The sequence below is a fragment of the Phyllostomus discolor genome, chromosome X, assembly GCF_004126475.2.
Source record: "Phyllostomus discolor isolate MPI-MPIP mPhyDis1 chromosome X, mPhyDis1.pri.v3, whole genome shotgun sequence".
Lineage (NCBI taxonomy): Eukaryota > Metazoa > Chordata > Mammalia > Chiroptera > Phyllostomidae > Phyllostomus > Phyllostomus discolor.
The window spans coordinates 22,319,126-22,337,294 of NC_050198.1; the positions used below are offsets into that span (position 1 = coordinate 22,319,126).

The 18,169-nt window shown below is 37.5% G+C and overlaps 1 protein-coding gene across 5 annotated transcripts in view; it reads left to right on the forward strand.

Annotated features, from left to right (window-relative positions):
* Window positions 1-14,426, forward strand: part of SYTL5 (synaptotagmin like 5) — a 213,643-nt gene extending 199,217 nt beyond the window's left edge. For all 5 annotated transcript variants that reach the window (XM_036016436.1, XM_028523498.2, XM_036016435.1 and 2 more), the window contains 4 exons: window positions 6,441-6,549; window positions 7,666-7,798; window positions 9,586-9,794; window positions 11,140-14,426. In XM_036016436.1, coding sequence (XP_035872329.1) covers window positions 6,441-6,549; window positions 7,666-7,798; window positions 9,586-9,794; window positions 11,140-11,282 — 594 coding nt within the window. In that variant the 3' untranslated portion in view covers window positions 11,283-14,426. The remainder of the gene's footprint in view (window positions 1-6,440; window positions 6,550-7,665; window positions 7,799-9,585; window positions 9,795-11,139) is intronic.
* The last annotated feature ends 3,743 nt before the right edge of the window (window positions 14,427-18,169 follow it).

Consider the following 18,169-nt stretch of genomic DNA (forward strand, 5'->3'; position numbering starts at 1 on the left):
AATGGAAAATTCTTTAGGAAGTATACTTTAGCTGAGGATAAAAATGACAAAAATATAATAAAAATATTTAAAATAAAATAACTGCAAGCCCATGACTAACATAAATCTGATAGAAATACAAAGTACAATAATAACAACAAATAATTCCATGATAGCATAACATTCTTGTGACATTAATTATGGGAAATGTTTGATCATTACAGCACTACATCTCTTGCAATTGAATGAAAAGTCTCATCATAAAGGATAACACATAATGTGACAATCTCCTATCACTTCATCCTTGTGTGTATGGGTGAGCATCATGGAATCATAGTAGAAAATGTCTAAGACATGATGCATGACACACATGAAGGATGAGTAACATGCCTTTTAGTACCTGTAATTAATTTTCCTGTCATAAATTCAACATTAAAACATATTGGGGCTCTTTGGAAACCAGCTTAAAGTGTTCCCAGTTAGTTTCCTGGAAATGGTTGCAGTTGGGATATCTAAGCTCTCCTGGGCCTCTCCCAGGCCTCCTCTGCACTCAAGGAGCAACAGCTTTTCCCCATGATCACCTTCACATTGCCATTGAGTGGTTTCACTTTCTATTATCGTAAGAAAGAAGCATCTTGTGATAAGCCTGCTCAAGGTAGAAAAGTTCTCATTGTGTTTAATGTCCATGGGATGCAGTTGATTCTCTGCCTAATGACCATGGATTCCTTTCACCAAGTCTGTTGGGAGTTTTGCTTTCAATAGCTTCCACCTGAGACTCTTTTGAAGGATGTCCCCAGGCTATCATAGCTTTTTTCCACATGAGCAGAAAGCCAACACCTGACAGGTGAGGTGGGGGAAGGGTCTGAAAGCTCATTTCCCTTACTGAGTGTGGAAAAAACTCCAAGGCATTACTTATACTTCAGAGCTTTCCTGCTGTATCAGTTTCTGCCCTTGCCTGGCTCCTTCCCCTTTCCATACCTGTTTTTCCCACCCCTTCACTGGTCTATCTTTGGAGGACTTTCTTAGTCACTTGCATGTAAGAATCCTCACCTAAGAGTTCACTTCTGGGGAACCCAAAATTAAGTTAGTGTCTCTAATCCATGTCATCTTTCTCTGCCAAGCTTTTTCTGACACATATGAAGGGAAGGATGCAGGTTTGGACTTGTTTAGCTACCATGCCTTCCAAAAATGAAGGGGAATGGAAATCCATGCAAAAATATGCTCTGTATGCTGCCTCCCATTTCACTGGTGGCTCACTTTCAGGCTGAGCTGGGTTCCATGTGGTGGTTGATTATCAGCGGTGTCACTTCATTCCTAGTCATTTTGATGCAGTAGTCACTTCAGCTGCAGCTATAGTATGAGCAGCCCCAGAGACTTGATGTTTGTTGTAGATTTTCCAGCTAAGGAAGTGAACTGTCAGCTACAGGAACCAATTTCTTTAGTAATAGAGGATCAAAATTATTAAAATTAATAGTCCCCAAGCTTTTGGAAATAGATACATTTTCACAGTGGCAATACTGAACATAGTCCCTTATTTCTTATTGACTCTGTGTTAGTGGAATTCCCTTGACACTTACCTTTGTTTTAGTTAAGTCTTACAGTGCTAAGTCAGTCAGGAGGTTGATACAGACCCAGATAAAACTCAAGATGCTGAACATACTGTAAAGTAGTCTGATGGTATAATTTCATGCATAACATGAACTTGCTTAGAAGTATTAACTCATTATTTTTCTGAAAGGCATATTAGGTAGTCAGATAACAAGGGTTTCTTAGTACAAATTGCCATTCATGCATTCCCAGAAGGTGCTATTATAGGTTCAAGGACCTTTGAAAATCAACAGCAAGCTTGTCGTTTTCCAAGGAAAATTTCTCTGTTCTGCCTTCAGACAGAATAAATGTAAGTTCCTGTGGAATTATTACCTATCTAGCTAAAAGGTTGTCTCTCTATTGGGCAGTTTTGGCAGACATTTGTTTATAATTTATCATCCCATCTTAGACCTGTAAATGCACTGTGAATACTGCTTCTACTCTGATGGAAAGGGGCTCTCTCTTCAAAAAACAGAAGATAGTAGGCATCTGATTAGGTCACACCCCTGCTCAGAGACCCAGCTGCTTTTAATGTGGTTTGAATAAACCCTAAACCTCACCCTGGCACTCAGTGCTCCCTTGATGTGGCTTGGCCTTCTGTAGCAAAGGAGGATGTCAGTGCTCTTCCCATATCCCCATTTTCAGGCATACATGGCTGCCCATAATTTTCACTCCCTCCTGCCAACACCTGTCAGTCTTTGTAGGAGGGGAGTCCTCAGGCTACTGGAGTGGTTTTGATCTATGGGCATGAAAAAACCTGGGTATTTAAGTCTCCTGGGGGTTGAAGGTAGAAGGAACATAAACATTCTCACTTTATTGCCTTTGATGTGATCTGTGAGAATGTGATCTGTCTTGTTTTCATATCTCCCCTTGTAGGACTGAGCAAAAGTTAGTCTTCATGAAACTTTGCCTAATACCACAACTTTGTGAACCTCTTTTCCTTTTCTGATCCCAATACCCCACTACCCCTCCTAATAAAACATTATAACATAAGTTCATGTCTTAGTGTTTTCTGGAGAAAGATGCCTTGTTTCCATCTTCCTTACTACCACCTTCCTGTACACACATCTCTAACTAGACTTTACTTTCTACTATTTCTTATACACTATCTACACAGTCCCCACTGTATTTTGCTCATACTGCCTTCTTGAACCAAACTAACCTTCTTCTCACTCCATATTCATCTAGCATCATCTCTCTTTATCCTTTAAGGACCAAGCAAGGGCCACCTCTTTATCCCAATCAGGATTACTCTCTTTCTTCTCACAATAGTTTCTTTGTACTTAATTGAAGCAACTTTCATTGTTTATGTGACATTGAGTTTGCTATGTAGTAGAATCCCAGGAGAATCAGGATCAATTAATAAAGAAAGTCATAAATCATATACATACACATGCATACCCCAATGCATTTCTTAAACATTTATTTTAACTTAAATAAATGTGCATTCATTTTCAAGTTTTCTAATATAGGGACGATTCATTTTATATGAGTATTGTTTCAGTAATTAAAATTCTGTCATATATTCTTGGCATAAATTCTACCCCTGATGTATCATCATGAATAGTTTCTAGTTTGAATTTCTCTGCAGGGAAACAAGAATTTAAGAATACTTTCAAAGTAACCCAAATACAAAATATTCCTAAATATTCATGATTTCTTCTAGTCTTTTATAGCTTCAAGCCCAAATATAATCCAACAGCAAATTTACTTTTAAATCTTTAGTTTTTCTAAAGCAGTCAACTTAATATTTATAGTAACAGCTATCTTTTTGTAGTTTTAAGTTTATACAATATTAAATTATACAATTAGAACCACAAATATTCCTTCCTGGCATAAAGACCTCAAGAGACTAAAGAAGCTGACTCTTGATGAGCATGCAGTTCAACTGATCAGAGCAGACATGCATGGCCTTTGTAGAGACAAGCCTGCTCTTCATTGGGAATGGAGAGCGTTAATTAATTTGATGAATCATTTAAAAAAAGGGAAGAAGAATAGAGCTGCTATTTCCTATATGTGTTCTGGATAGACTGAAAACTCATTGAAAGCAGGGTCTGTGTCTTGGTGTCCCCATACCACTTGGCAAAATGCCTTAAAAGAACTACTACAAGAAGGCATTTCAAATGTGTTGGTTGAATTGAATTCTGCAATTTTTGTCTGAGCAGGAGTTGGCTGGTGGTATACAAGGAGAAGATAGTGCCTTGGAAATTCCTTGCAAGAATATAAAAAATTCCCCAAGCACTAGATATGTGCAGGGTACAAGATGACTCCCTCTGGTTTTCTTTTGTATGTGATCATGATGCTACAAGACTTCATGTTTATTGTTTTATACTTTCACAAAATTTGATGACTATATTTATATAAAGTCACCAGTATATTTAAATTTAAGCTGAAAACCAATAGAATATCAATAAATCCCAATAATGCATGTTTCAATTCCTACTAGTATGGAAATAGAGATACATTTCCATATAGAGATACTATATGTTAGTATATGACACCTGCACATACCACTTTCCTACCAACATATTTCTCTACTTAAAGATCTCAGCCAAGGGCAAATACAGCCTTCTCCCATCTGTATAAAAAACTATTCTAAACCTTAGTGGCATAAAACAGTAATTTATTATTATTGCTCGTTATTCTGTGGGGTAACTTGGTTGAGCTATGTGTTTCTCAATTAAGGTCTCTCATGTGGTTGCAGCCAGATGGGAAGGTGAGGCTGAAATTATCTTAAGGCTTGCCTGGTTTGGTTGTTCAAGTTGGTTGTCTCACACTTGATGTTGGCTGCCAGTTGGGAACTCGGCCCTGACAATAGGTGCACCTACATTTGGCTTTGACCTCTATCATGGGTTTCCGGAGGGAACACCCCAAGAATATCCATTACAGGAGAGAAAGTAGAAGCTATTAATCTTAAAGCCCAGACCCTGAAATTGGCATATTGTCATTTCTGCCGTATTCTACCAGTCAAAGCAATCACAGAGCCCATTCAGATCCAAAGAGGGAGGACAAACACTCCACCTCTCATTGACTATAGTATCCAAAAAAGTCATGACTTCTTTAATCTGCCATAATATCCATTATAATTTTTTCATTTATGATGCTCACATAAACTAAAATTTACTGCAACTTCAAAACAATAAGAGAAGCCCTTTTACAAGGCATTTGATCTAAAATAATCAAATTAAATCTGATCAGGTGAATCAGATATTAGATGGAGAGTCTATTTTACCATCTAATCTGATTTTTGCCCCTGGTAAATTGGTTGAATAAAATACTTAAATGATTTTCCAACTTACTAATAAGTTTTACTACCACCAAAAGGAAAGACAGTCAGACAAGGATTCCTTTTGGTCTTTTTTTGCTGAGGTTTGAATGGCTTCTGACTTTTGTGTGAATGTTGGAGTTCCTGAATTCTTTCAGTCTGCCCTCTCTCAGAAGAGAGCAGTTCTCAACCCTTGACTCAGTATTCAAGAGTCAGGTTTTTGAAAGAAGAGTCTTATAAATCATATTACTTTTCTTATCTTACTTATGAAAAATTAAAGTTCAGATGACTCAGTGGCAAGTAGGAGGCCTTCAGAACAAAGGCTCTGGGTTGGCAGTTAAAACTTTAAACTTTTGATTTTGGGATGCTTGTAGATCATCATGAAGTTATAATAAATAATACACAGAGATCCTATATAGCCATTACCTAGTTTCCCCTGATATTACAGTCAAGATACTGACATTGATATAATCTACCAATTTTATTCAGATTTCCTCAGTTTTCCTTTGTGTGTGTTTGTGTATTTAGTTCTATGTAATTTTATCACATATGTAGCATTGTGTATCTACCACCACAGCCAAGATACAGAAGAGTTCCATCATCACAAAAATCCCTCATGTTCTTTTATAACCACACCCATTTCCCTCCTGCCACACCATCCCTAACTCTTAGCAGCCACTAATCTGTTCTCTGTACCTATTATCTTGTCATTTGAGGAATGTCATATAAATAGAATTGTATAGTATGTATCCTTTTGAGACTGCCCTTTTTAACTCACCATAATTTAATAGAGATCCAAGTTGTGCGCATCACTAGTCATTACTTTTTATTGTATGGTGTGGATATATCACAGTTTATTTGACCATTCATCTGATGAAGTACATCCAGGTTGTTTCCAGTGTGTTACTATTACAAATAAAGGTGATACTAATATTTTATACAGATTTTTATGTGGATATAATCTTTTCTCTCTCTGGGATAAATGCCCAAGAGTGTAATTACTAGGTTGTGTGGCAATTAAATGTTTAGTCTTTAAGAAACTGCAAAACTGTTTCCCAAAGTGGCTATCCCATTTTACATTTCCACCAACAATGTTACAGTGAACCAGTTTTTCCACATTGAATTTTAATGATGTGAATTATAATGGGTGGCACGCAGCCCAATGTGAATCAAACATTACTGCTTACTTTCCCCTTCTTAGTTACTTAGGAAAGTATATGGGCAAACAGGAAGAAGTACCTTATGGGGCTATTTTCGGTGGTATCTTTATCCCTGCCTCATACCCCAACTATCATATATGTATGTTTAGTGATGGTCTAGTTTTCAATGCATCACAGGCACTCTGTATCTATTGACTGACCAAATGTGTGTTAAACATCTCTCAAATTCTTTTTACTTTAATATTAAAATTTATATGCAGATGTATTCATAGAGTTTCCAGCCTCTCTTTTCTCATACTTAAGACATCTCTTAAGCCAGTAAGTGCTAACATAGTTGAATAGGAATGGATTGCTATACTTAAGCCACCAACTAAATGTACAAACATGGGCTACAAAATAACAAAACAAGCATTCTCACATTTTCTTTTCACATGTCTCCCCTTGGCCAGGTGGAATTATCTCCTGACATTGGCCTTCAGTACAAAGGAGAACTGACAGTTGTTTTACGTTACATTCCCCCAGAAGAGAACCTGATGTTTCTGCCAGGACAACCTCAAGGTGAAGAAAAAATCAATGACTTTGATCAAGAATATTCTGCCCTAGAACTGTGGGAATAGGGATCCTGAATTGTTTGGACTGTTACTTTTGCATTATACATTTGAAATTTAAAGGTTTAGGTGTCACTGACTTTCAAGGAGAGTTGAGAAGTATAAACTATATATGGGGAAGGATGCGGGTTTCTAAGTTCATACTTAGAAAGCAGACTTAATGGTGAGATTTGTTTCCCAGAAGTCCTAGAGATATAGGATCTTCTCCAGGATAGAGTAGCTGTATAGCTAATTGCTGTATGGATTTATGATATTCAGAGCTACTCAGTGAGTCTTGAGGAAGAAGTTGATCTAGAACACAGAATGTAAAGGAAAAATCCACATGGAGTCAACTTTTAAATCTCTCTTGCACCCTGTCTGGTGTGGCTCATTGCACTGAGTGCCAGCCTGTGAACCAAAAGGTCACTGGTCCAATTCCCAGTCAGGACACATGCCTATGTTGTGGGCCAGGTCCCCAGTAGGGGGCATGTGAGAGGCAAACACACATTGTTGTTTCTCTCCCTCTCTTTCTCCCTCCTTTCCCCTCTAAAAATAAATAAATAAAATCTTTTACAAAATAAATCTATTTTGCTTTGCTCCTTCCATCAAATCCTACAGGCAGTCTCCTGTGTCCTTCCATTCACTATCACCCACTTCATTGTGACCTTGTGCAAGTAACTTATTATCTCTCGGCCTCAGTTTCCTTACTTCATAGGGATATTGCAAGGATTGAATAGGTTCATTCCAATGTGGCCCAAGCAACTCTCAGGGTCTTTTCCATTTTATTCATTTATACCCTGTGAAAAGATATATGTTGCAGGGTAATACTGAAAGTTTTAAACTTATAACCACAAATGAAACCTATCTAGAAGAAATCCAATGGGGTATAAACATTTAAATAATACTTGGAAAAATACAATAATATTAAGACCCGATTCAATCAGCAAATGAAATAAATCTTAGTAGATATTTTTGTAAATTTTGAAGTATAACTCATGGTCTATCTCCCTCCTCCTCTTCCCGTCCCCCCCCCCCCTGCCCTTCTGTCTCACTCTCTCCATCCCTTTCATTTTGATGACTCATGCAGGAAAGAAGACCTTTAAAAGGGGAAAGAAGGAGCCACCTATACCCTCTGGAGGAATACTAGAAGTGTTCATCAAAGAGGCAAAGAATTTGACAGCGGTGAAGTCAGGAGGCACTTCTGATAGCTTTGTCAAGGGGTAATTTTGTTATAGTTCATTTTAGATGATACTTCATGGGAGATAAAAGGATCTGTGATCCATGAGACAGTGAGGGCTTTGAGGTTTATTTGAAATGTATTGAGAAAGAGCTACCCTTGAATGGTGGCTCTTCCATCTAAAACAATAGAGAGAACTGTTTTCCTAGCTTTCAGCCTGCATCCAGCATATTTCAGCTCCCTCATTATGGTCTCACAGTGTTGACTTAACATCCCTTCTAATAGTTTTTACTTTATTATGTTAAACATTTATGAAGCAGAGATAACAAAGAATGGTATCCTTTTTCTATAATTTTTGAAAAAGCCAGTAACTTTCTCGTAAATTATTTCCCTAGTTACACTTCAACATTGAAATGACTTTAAAGGGACCTCAGATTTTTATAAAAGAGCAGGAGAGAGCAAGAATAGGTCCTTATATAAAGTTTAATATTATAAAATATATTAGTTAATATTAGCTATCTGTGACCCAGCTTAAGAGTCGCTTAAACAAGAAAAAAATTTTTTTCTCTTGCATGTAAGCAAAGATTAAAGGTAAAGTGTGTAGGGCAGGTGTGGAAGGATCATGATAATCAGAGACAGAGGTTTCCTCTATCTTGTTATGGTGTTCACCTCATGAGACAAGATAGCCATATTCTGTCTGGCAAGATGTTTCCCAGAAGTTCATACTAAATTACTTCTTGTATCCTATTGGCCAGAATTTAGTTGCATGACTAAACAAGCTGCAAGGGAAGCTGGGGAATTTGGTATTTATTCTGGGCAATCTTGTGCCAAACTAAAAAAATGAAGTTTTTTCTTTTAAAAATGATAATAAGGAGAGAATGAATATTGGGAGACAAGTAGTCTCTGCTTGGTACATGAAATGAAATGTCAAGTATAGCAATGTATCCTTTTTATTGTAAGGTCATTTGTTTTGTGGCATCTTCCATGTTTGTTTGATGTACTAATTACATACCCATATGTCTTCTTCTCTAAAGCTTGCTTTCTGATTCATCAGGTACCTAGAACCTCATTCTCTACTGTAGTCAAAAACAGGGTTTTGACCATAGTAGAGAAGGCCTGGGGTGCAGGTGTTTTATTTGAGAAGAGAGTCCAAGAAGCACCAGTAAGAGTAAAGAAAATGAGATGGGGAAGAGGGGAGAAAGCTGGTAAAATATGTTATAGGAAGTTTACTGCTGTGGGCATAATTCCAGTGGGGAAAGCATGAAGGAACTCTGGAATGTACCTTAGCATTGTCCCTTCAAAAGATAGGGAAGCTCACCTACCAATTTCTAAAACTGAGTGATTGACAGTCCTGGAGACATTAAATCCCTACTAATCCCAGGACTCCCTGCACATAAGCTGAGTCAGCTCACACAGCTTGAGAGAGTCCTTAACTGGAAAAGCCAAAAGACACATGCTCTTAAGGTTAGAAGCTGTCAGCATGCTGGCTTCAAGTCAGCTCACAAGTGGGCCAAAGAAGACAGGAGGCAGGACATTAAACTGTGTATACTACAGGAGGCATTCTCATTTCAAGATGAGTGAAGGACCAAAATATGATTAGAAAAGAGAGTGTGAGCATTTTACTATTTACCCACTTTAAATAGTAAACCATCCCACTAAATAAACCCAGATTTATGCATCTAAGAATCTGGGAGAGAGGAAATCCAATACATATATCACACTTACACATACCGATACACACCAGGAATTATGAGAAATTGAAACAGTACTTAAGGATTCCCTTTTCTGCCTACTGCTTCACTGATGGCTTGACTGAATTTTCTCCTGCAGCTACCTGCTCCCTGATGATAGCAAAGCCACCAAGCACAAAACTCTGGTAATAAAAAAAAGTGTTAACCCTCAGTGGAATCACACTTTCTTCTTCAGTGGCTTGTATCCCCTGGATATAAAGAATGTTTGCCTAGAACTTACCATCTGGGACAAGGAGGCCTTTTCCAGCAACATCTTTCTGGGAGGAGTTCGTCTGAATACTGGAAGTGGTAAGGACTCTCAGATGGTCTGTGACTGGGCATGGGGCTGGGGAGTAGTTCCTGAATGTGTGCTATATAGTAGGCATAAATATAGTTTCAGCTTTGCTGACTCCTGAAATTTCCACAGATGTTCCATGCCTCTATCCAAAGATATGTTCATTTTAAAATAAAAATACTACCCTGGCTGTGTGGCTCAGTGGATTGAGTGCCAGCCTGTGAACCAAAGGGTCACTGGTTTGATTCCTAGTCGAGGCACATGCCAGGGTTGCGGGCCAGGTCCCCAGTAGTGGACACATGAGAGGCAACTACACATTGATGTTTCTCTTCCTCTCTTTCTCCCTTCCTCTCTCTCTCTCTCTCTCTCTGAAAATAAACAAAGTCTTTTAAAAATAAAATAAAGTAAAATAAATGAAATGAAATGAAATGAAATATAAAATAAAATAAAATAAAATAAAAATACTACTGCAGAACTTTGTATCCTTCAACTACAAGTTTGGGATGTATACTTTTTATATTCATTCTTTTCACAAAATATCATTTACACTTTAGTATAAGTAAATTTTAACTGCTTTCTTGGGCTTTACTTTGGGTTTTGCTCAGGAGAGGATTACCAAAAAACAGAGGCTTCTGATAGGGGAGAGAAAGACTTCTGAGACCAACTTTACTTCATCCTCTTCTCATTTCTGTACAGAATTTGCAGCCATTACTCACATTAGTTGAAAGGAAATACTTTTAATGTTTTTAAAACATGGAAACATACCACTTGTGCCACAAGACACAACTATAACAGGGAGAATTAGAGGAAAATTTATAGTAGGGTAGCACATGTAGCTCCTCCCAAAGTCTCATTATCCCATTGTTTGGGCCAGACATAAATGTTTTATATGCATCATAGTCAACATTCCTGTTGAGAATGACCCCACCCCTATGATGCTCTACTTATTTACAGATTAAGTAGAGCCAAGAATATCTATACCACAAAAATGAGAACTCCCCAGGTCAGAGAATTGGCCTTGTTAGAAAGGAAGAGCCTCAGAGCCCAGTTCAGCCTGTTATTCTCTCATGTTAACGTTAGTCCAAATGAACCAGCTCTCTGCTACACTACCAAAGTGGGGAAGAAATGAGCCACTAGGGTCATCCTGATTGTTTCTCAAGATCTAGGCAGAGGAGAGTACTGCAGTCTGCAAAAGATGTATATTTTATTCTAACACCACTCATTAGACCTATGGTAAGTGAGAAGAAGCCAGTGAAGGGCTTTGTGGTTAAAAGGCCCCCTCAGAGATTAATTAATAGGTGTCTTCCAAAAAACTAAAACATTTCATTTGTGAAGTATAATATTCCCCTTTCCCTTTAGGTGTGAGCCATGGAAAGAATGTGGATTGGATGGACTCTCAAGGGGAAGAGCAACGTCTTTGGCAGAAGATGGCCGACAATCCTGGGACTCCTGTAGAGGGTATACTCATGCTCCGTTCTAGCATGGGGAAATGTCGGCTCTGAAGGTACCATTCTCCAAAATGAGGCCTCCTGAGACTGTTTGGCTGACACTTCCTACCAGTAGCAGGCTGGGGTCCTGGGATTCCTCTTCCCTGGCACTTCTCACCTGAGGGCATTAGGAAATGAGAGGAGAGATGTCAGTGGAATGAACCTTTAGGATCATGATGAAAATCTAAAAATGCATGTATCTCTATGTGTCTATGGGCCAGGACCTTCTTGACTGGATGATAGAAAGTGTACCACATTGTTCTGTCAACAAGCAAATCATGCAATGATTCATAGGCCTTACCATAAGGGAAATGGCTGGTGCAAGCATATTCAACACTATAGTTGAGATTGGAAATTCCAGACTTTCTCTAGTTATTAGCTACTTTAGGTTTCCTCAAATGGTTTGAGGGAAAGGGGGATCACTCAGGATGTAGATCACTTGAAGAGTAAGCAGGGATACTGGCTACTTTTTCCTTACCCTGGGAATCCCCATGGTCCAAAGAAGGCACATGGGGGTGGTTGTTGGGAGAAGACTGTGGCTCTGCTATTTTAGTAATCTTGTGGCTTACCCAGGTACATTTTCAAGATTTTATGTGGTGACTATATAATTTATAATCTAAATCAGCCCACTTTTGAGAGCCAAGGGAGCTAAACCATTGTACCAGAATAACAGATGTAAATCAGGATTGACATGGGAAAATTGGGATGTATGATCACCCTAGTTATGACCTGGCTATTAGAGCACTCTGTTGCAAACATGTATTTTATAAAATGTTCCAGTCTTAACTGAAGGGGGATAAGAAATAATGTATATTTTGAGCCCTGCTTGTGTCATATCTATTGATACCCCATTAGTCAAAAGAAGTCACATGACCAAGCCCAAAATCAAGAGACAGGGAAATATGTTCTGCTTACAAAGAAGCCATGGCAAGAGTGTGGATGCAGAAGGAATGAAGAATCAGGGCCAATAGTTCAATCTACCATACTTTCTGTCACCTAGAATTCCAGATGCTTAAGCCACCAAACTTAGATGCAAAGGCAGTTAAAGCTGAAAAGGGTATCAGACCTTGTTACTCATTTTGCAGATTCCAAATCTGAGCACAGAGACCTGAAATGACTTGCCCAAGATCATGTAGAAACTGTAACTATATTTGGACTTAAATCTGGTGTGTGACTCCTAGGCCAGTGTTCTTTCCACTGAAGTTCTTGGCATGATCCTGTTCTTATTATGGTGGACAGGAGGACATAGATGAAAGAAGGTAGGGCACAGTCTGATTATTCGAGTATGAACATACCTGCCCTAGTCTTCTGGAGTCATATTTTAGCCCCTCAGCTACAGGGCCTAAACATCCTTAAAAGGATAGAAACTGAATTTTAATAGTAGGAAAACTAGAATCATCTTCAGGTTTATTCTAGCTCATTGTTCCATATTTTAAGTTTCTTCTTGAATTTTGAAAACAGACTTAAGAATATACTTAGCATTATTCTTAGTAAGAGAATAAGCAATTTTAATATTATTCAAAAATAGACTATTTCTAGAAAATTTAAGTTAGTGACCTAGTATAGCTTAGTACATGTGGTGCATTAAAAAATAGTCACACCCATATCCCAATGTTACCCTTCTTAAAAACAGAAAAAAACAAAAAATGTAACATCATTTCTACTTTCTATATTGGAAAAATAAATTGTCATCAGATTTGATAAGATTCATTTAGAGCAATCCTCTGCATCATGATTTCATAAAAACCAATATCTAACTGAGCATTTCTGTGATGCAAAACATAAGTATGCAAAAGTCCACCAGAAATAGGTTGGTGTTGCTTTCAAATAAAAGACAAATTGATCTTTAAGTCACTTTTTTTTCTTTTACTAAGTATGGTGTAGAAGCACAACAAACCTCTTTAAATATTGGTAATAGATGTGAATGACATAAAATTTAAATAGTTCAAAATTGTAAAAAGTCAGTCTTCCTTTTGCCCTTGTATATCAGAATATGTTGACAACCTGATTTTTTTATGGCTACAGGGTATTACATTGTAGGGATCTATCAAATTCATTTAACCAGTCCTATCAAATGCCATATTAAATATGGTTAAATAAACTGTCTATGTTTGGTGGCTTTTCTAAGCAGCCTTTTTTTTTTTTAATTCAAAATGAGGGGTGTGTGTGTGTGTGTGTGTGTGTGTGTGTGTGTGAGAAATGTTTCACTTTGGCATATTTATCCTACAGAGATAGATACATATGTGAGAAATGAGTATACACACAGCATTTATTGCAAAAGATTGGAAGCACTTCCAAAGCCCATCAATAGAGGCTTTCTGTCATAAATATGCCTAATTTATGTTTCATTAGTTGCTCCCTCTCCTTCTCTGTCAAAAATTGTTCAGTGTTAAACGTTGGATTCTTTGGTGCTTGTTCTTTCTTTTCTTCTCACTTCCTATACCCTCTTGGGTGTTACCATGTACTGTGCTCTCATGGTTTTACAACCATTCATATGCTTATGACTTCAAACTCACATCTCCAACCCAGATTCTTTCTCTCAGACCCAGACCCAGCTTCAATGACCCATATGACATCTCCACCAGGGTAGCTCATGTTTTCAACACATTAAAAACTGAACTCTTCATTCCACCCTCTCACTTGTACCTAGGTCTTTCTACTCCCATATAATATCTATTGGACTATCTGATGGACTTTCTACTGGAGTAGAAAGACCTACATCCTGACTCAGTACCTGGTACCATCATCCACTCAGTTATACTAAGTAGGCACTGGGTAATAATCTTTGGTTTATGCCTCTCCCTTACCTTGAGGCAAACTCAATCAGGAATATTGATTTTACCTCCTAACTATCTCAAGAGCTTGTCTAATCCTTGCCATCTCTGTGCCACAACCGTAGTCCAAGCCACCATTACCCCTTTCTATGGTTATTCCAAGTCTCCTAACTGCTATCTATGCAGCCACTCTTGCTCTCCATCAATCCATTCTTCATACTGTGGTCAAATTTTCTTAACATGTTATTTTAAAATGTTTAAACATACAGAAAAGTTGAAATGATTTTACAGTAAACATTCTCATACCCACTACTTAAATTCAGCTTCTACCATTAGCTGTATTTGCTTATTATTATCTATCTGTCCATTTCCTTATTGTTCTTTTTTAAAAATGCAAATCTGATGATACCTTGAAACCCTCCATGACTTTTCATTGCCCTGAGAATAAAATCCAAATTCCTGCTTGTGGCCTGCCAGGCCCTGCATAAGATGATTGCTGCCTCCTCTCCAACTTGTCCCAGGCCATGCCTCCTCTTCCATTCCCTTTAGTCACACAGTGCACTTTACTGCTTCTCAAATGTGCCAGCCTCTGTCCCACTCATAGCCTTTGCAAGGGATCTTCTTGCTCTTTGTCCTCATCAGCCTGATTTCCAGTAATCATTTAGATCTTAAACATTACTTGCTCAGGGAAACCATCCCTGATCATCCTCTGCCTCACTAGGTCACAGAAGCCTGCCTCTATTTTCCCTTTATGGCATGCATCACAATTATAAGAAATTATTCATGTAATAAGTCCTTTAATGCCTCTAGTTGTCCCCTTCCTCCCTCACATCCCTAGAATAAAGACAGAGACAATATTTATGTTTTTCACAACTATATTACCTGTGCTTAGTTCATAGTGGGTGATTTAAAAATATTGATGGAATAAGTGAAAATGAAAATAAAAGTAACATTATTAAATGTTAGACCAGTAGGCATTGAGAGAGACAGAGACAGAGAGAGGGAGGGAGAGAGAGAGAGAGAGGGAGAGAGAATCACTGTTTCTAACTTCCAATTAACAGATAAGGAAACTGGGGACTACACCCATCAAGAAAAAACTCTGAATATGCTTACTGGTCTTTTGAAAGGAAGCTTTCTACAAGCACTGTAGTTACAACCCTAGACACTTCATTCCAGCCTGTGTTGGCATACATAAAAGCATGAAGTGTGCTCTACGCCCCAGCATATCAGCCTCTCAGAAGAGACCATGGCCTTGCCTGGAGCATCCTGTTCCTTGTTTGCAGATCTCAGCCCTCAGTTTTCCCTCAGTTGAATCAGACAAGTTGTAATGGGACATGGACAAGCTTAAAAGATTGACTTTATCAATTCATTATGTAAACAGCACCTTCAGGACATGTGGAAGATTTAGTTTATAAGTTTTCATTTCACTTACATTGTTATTGTCTCTGGAGTCATCGAAATGTAGATTTTCCAGATCACAACAGCACCAAAAACAAAGATATTTTGATGGGACTTCATAGTCTTTGCCTCCTTTTTCTTAAGAAACTTGCACAAATATATGACCAATGATCAGTAAGTACTTAAGTAACTAGCAGATGAAGTGACCCCACCCTATTCACAGTAACATTAGTCTCATTATCACCCACTCCCTCAAGGTTTATATCTGGTAAGGAAGGAGAAAGCAGTGGAAGAAATAAGGGGAAACCCCATTTTTAGAAGCAAAGTGGATCAAAATATCAAATCCCTGAAGTACCTCAGCATGAAAGCCTATGGCATTTTGGGCTGTGATCAATGTTTGTCTTATCTTTTATGAATACATTTCACGATAAACTGAACATTGCCTTTAGAAGTTGGCAGAAGGGTTTTCTTCCTACAATGGTGACATTTATAGACTCTGAAATTAAAAATAGGAGGAGGAAGTCTACACAGACAAAACTATAATAAAAATTGGACCTGCAAGATTTAAATTATAGCCATGGAAATTGGGCCATAACAATTCCAAAGGATTATCTGAATCATCCAGGGTGTGAATTTAATACATTGATTCTAGAGCATTGCTCCAAACCTACTAAACAAAATCTCTAGGAATCTCTGGTTTTATCAAGCATCTTGGGTGATTCTAATACAAACAGATCACAGTTTGGGAAACACTGCATTAGAGGACAAATTATCTTGACTATTATTTGGACCAACTCTATGTCATAATGACAGATTGGATTTGACTAACCTGGACATTATTAATTGCAAGATAACCATGGTGAAGTGGAAGAAGTCTGACCTTGAATTCAGATGACCCTAGCTCAAGTCTTGACTATTTATCAACCATGTGACCTCAGTCAAGTTAATTTTCCAATCTTTGCCTTCATCTATTTGCATGTAAAACAAGAATAATCAGGCTACCTTGAGGTAATTGAAGATACCAAACAAGGTAATATATGTAAATATGCTTTGTAAATGTTAAGCCAGTATGGAAAAGGAGGTAATTGTTAGTGAGCTAGTTATAGCACTCTGTGGTTTGTAATCTCTTAAGCTTCTCTTTTCCCAGATGCTTGGTTAGATGTTAAGCATTAGATGTACAATGAATTGGTTTCCAGTGTATAGCAAAAATACAAAAAAAAAATTAGTGCTATGTTACTCATTGTGGGTGTTAGTCACACATTTGTTTTTAGGGTATTGGTCATTTATTTATTTGAAATAGAAATTTCCTACTTCATCTTACTAGATAATAAATATTACAAAAAAAATTTATGGAGAGAAAAACTGGTTAGCTTTTGTTAAAAGGTTGTGGAGACTGCAAGCAAACCATCTTTCTTTTCCTTTCCTTAATACCCTCTTCCAGTGTAATATCCATCCCTTTCTGTGATCCCATGTTAGCAAAATCAGCCTGACTTACAGAGATGTTATTCAAAAGTATGCTTTTTATCTACAGAAGGAAATCTAGCAGTCTGTCAAAATAGATTCCATAGAAATACAAACTATTGTTGTTACTATGAGGAGTGCATAGTGTTTCAGAGATTATCAGTTATATACTTCACTTACCTCACTAGAATCCATCAAACTGTTCTGGTAGAGGGTTCCTTTAATATCTGGAAAAGGGGAATAGAATATGTAGTTAGCATTGCCTATAAATTATAAAACATTAATATAGAACAGGAAATCCTACTTTCTCTCTAGTTTTTCTGCATAAGAAGAGGCTTGTCTCTGTTTTGCTTTTCTTTTTCTTTGAATGAGGAAGAAATTAATACAGCAAGCAAACAAATATTTCATTATAATAGTTAAAGCAAAAATTTAAATAATTGGTATTTACTGAGAAACAATGTTTGCAGAAGGATAGGTCAAACTAGAATCCAAATATTTTATTTTTACCCCTTTATTGTTCAATCCACTTACTTTGTGGAAGGAATGTGATTGCTCCTTCCAAGCGGTTTTTTCTGCTTAGCCAATGGTTTATTTTGTGTTCAGAAAGTTGAAATTTCTTTGTGCAAATCTATGAGAATTGGTAAGTCCCCACAGAAAAACTTTTAAAAAAATCTTTCTCATTTGTAAGCAACAAAAGTATCCATTCCATTACAAGACAGTTTTATGTCAATCACTTATGATTGAACTACAGTTAGAGTTATTGGTGGTTGGGGATATATTTTATTTTCCATCCTTTCCTAGTATTCATTATTCATAAATGGACATTTAAAAAAAAGATCATTGGTTTTCAATTGATGTGAAGAAAGAGAAATGAAGACTCTCTTGAATCTTCTTGGTTTTGACATTCCTCACCACTTCCCATTAATTTGTCCTCCTGAATTCTTGACAGAGTATACACCAGAACCATAGAGGATGCCCTTAATGCTATTTTTCCATGTGGATTAATGGAAATATTATTAATTTTCACCTCTTTCCTATCACCTCCAAAGCCAGCTCTATTAGGGTTATTTGCTTCCAAAGCATCTGAATACACAAAACCTGGTTGTGGTTGTGGTTGGGGTGGGGGGACTGCCCTGGCCATTCCCAGATGACAAATTATAAGAGGTACTAAACATTCCTGAAGATGTAATGAGGAGGAGAACTTCTCTCAGGAAGAGTCTGGTATTACCAGGAAAAGATAATGTCTGTTTGAGAAGATAAGTGAGGGGG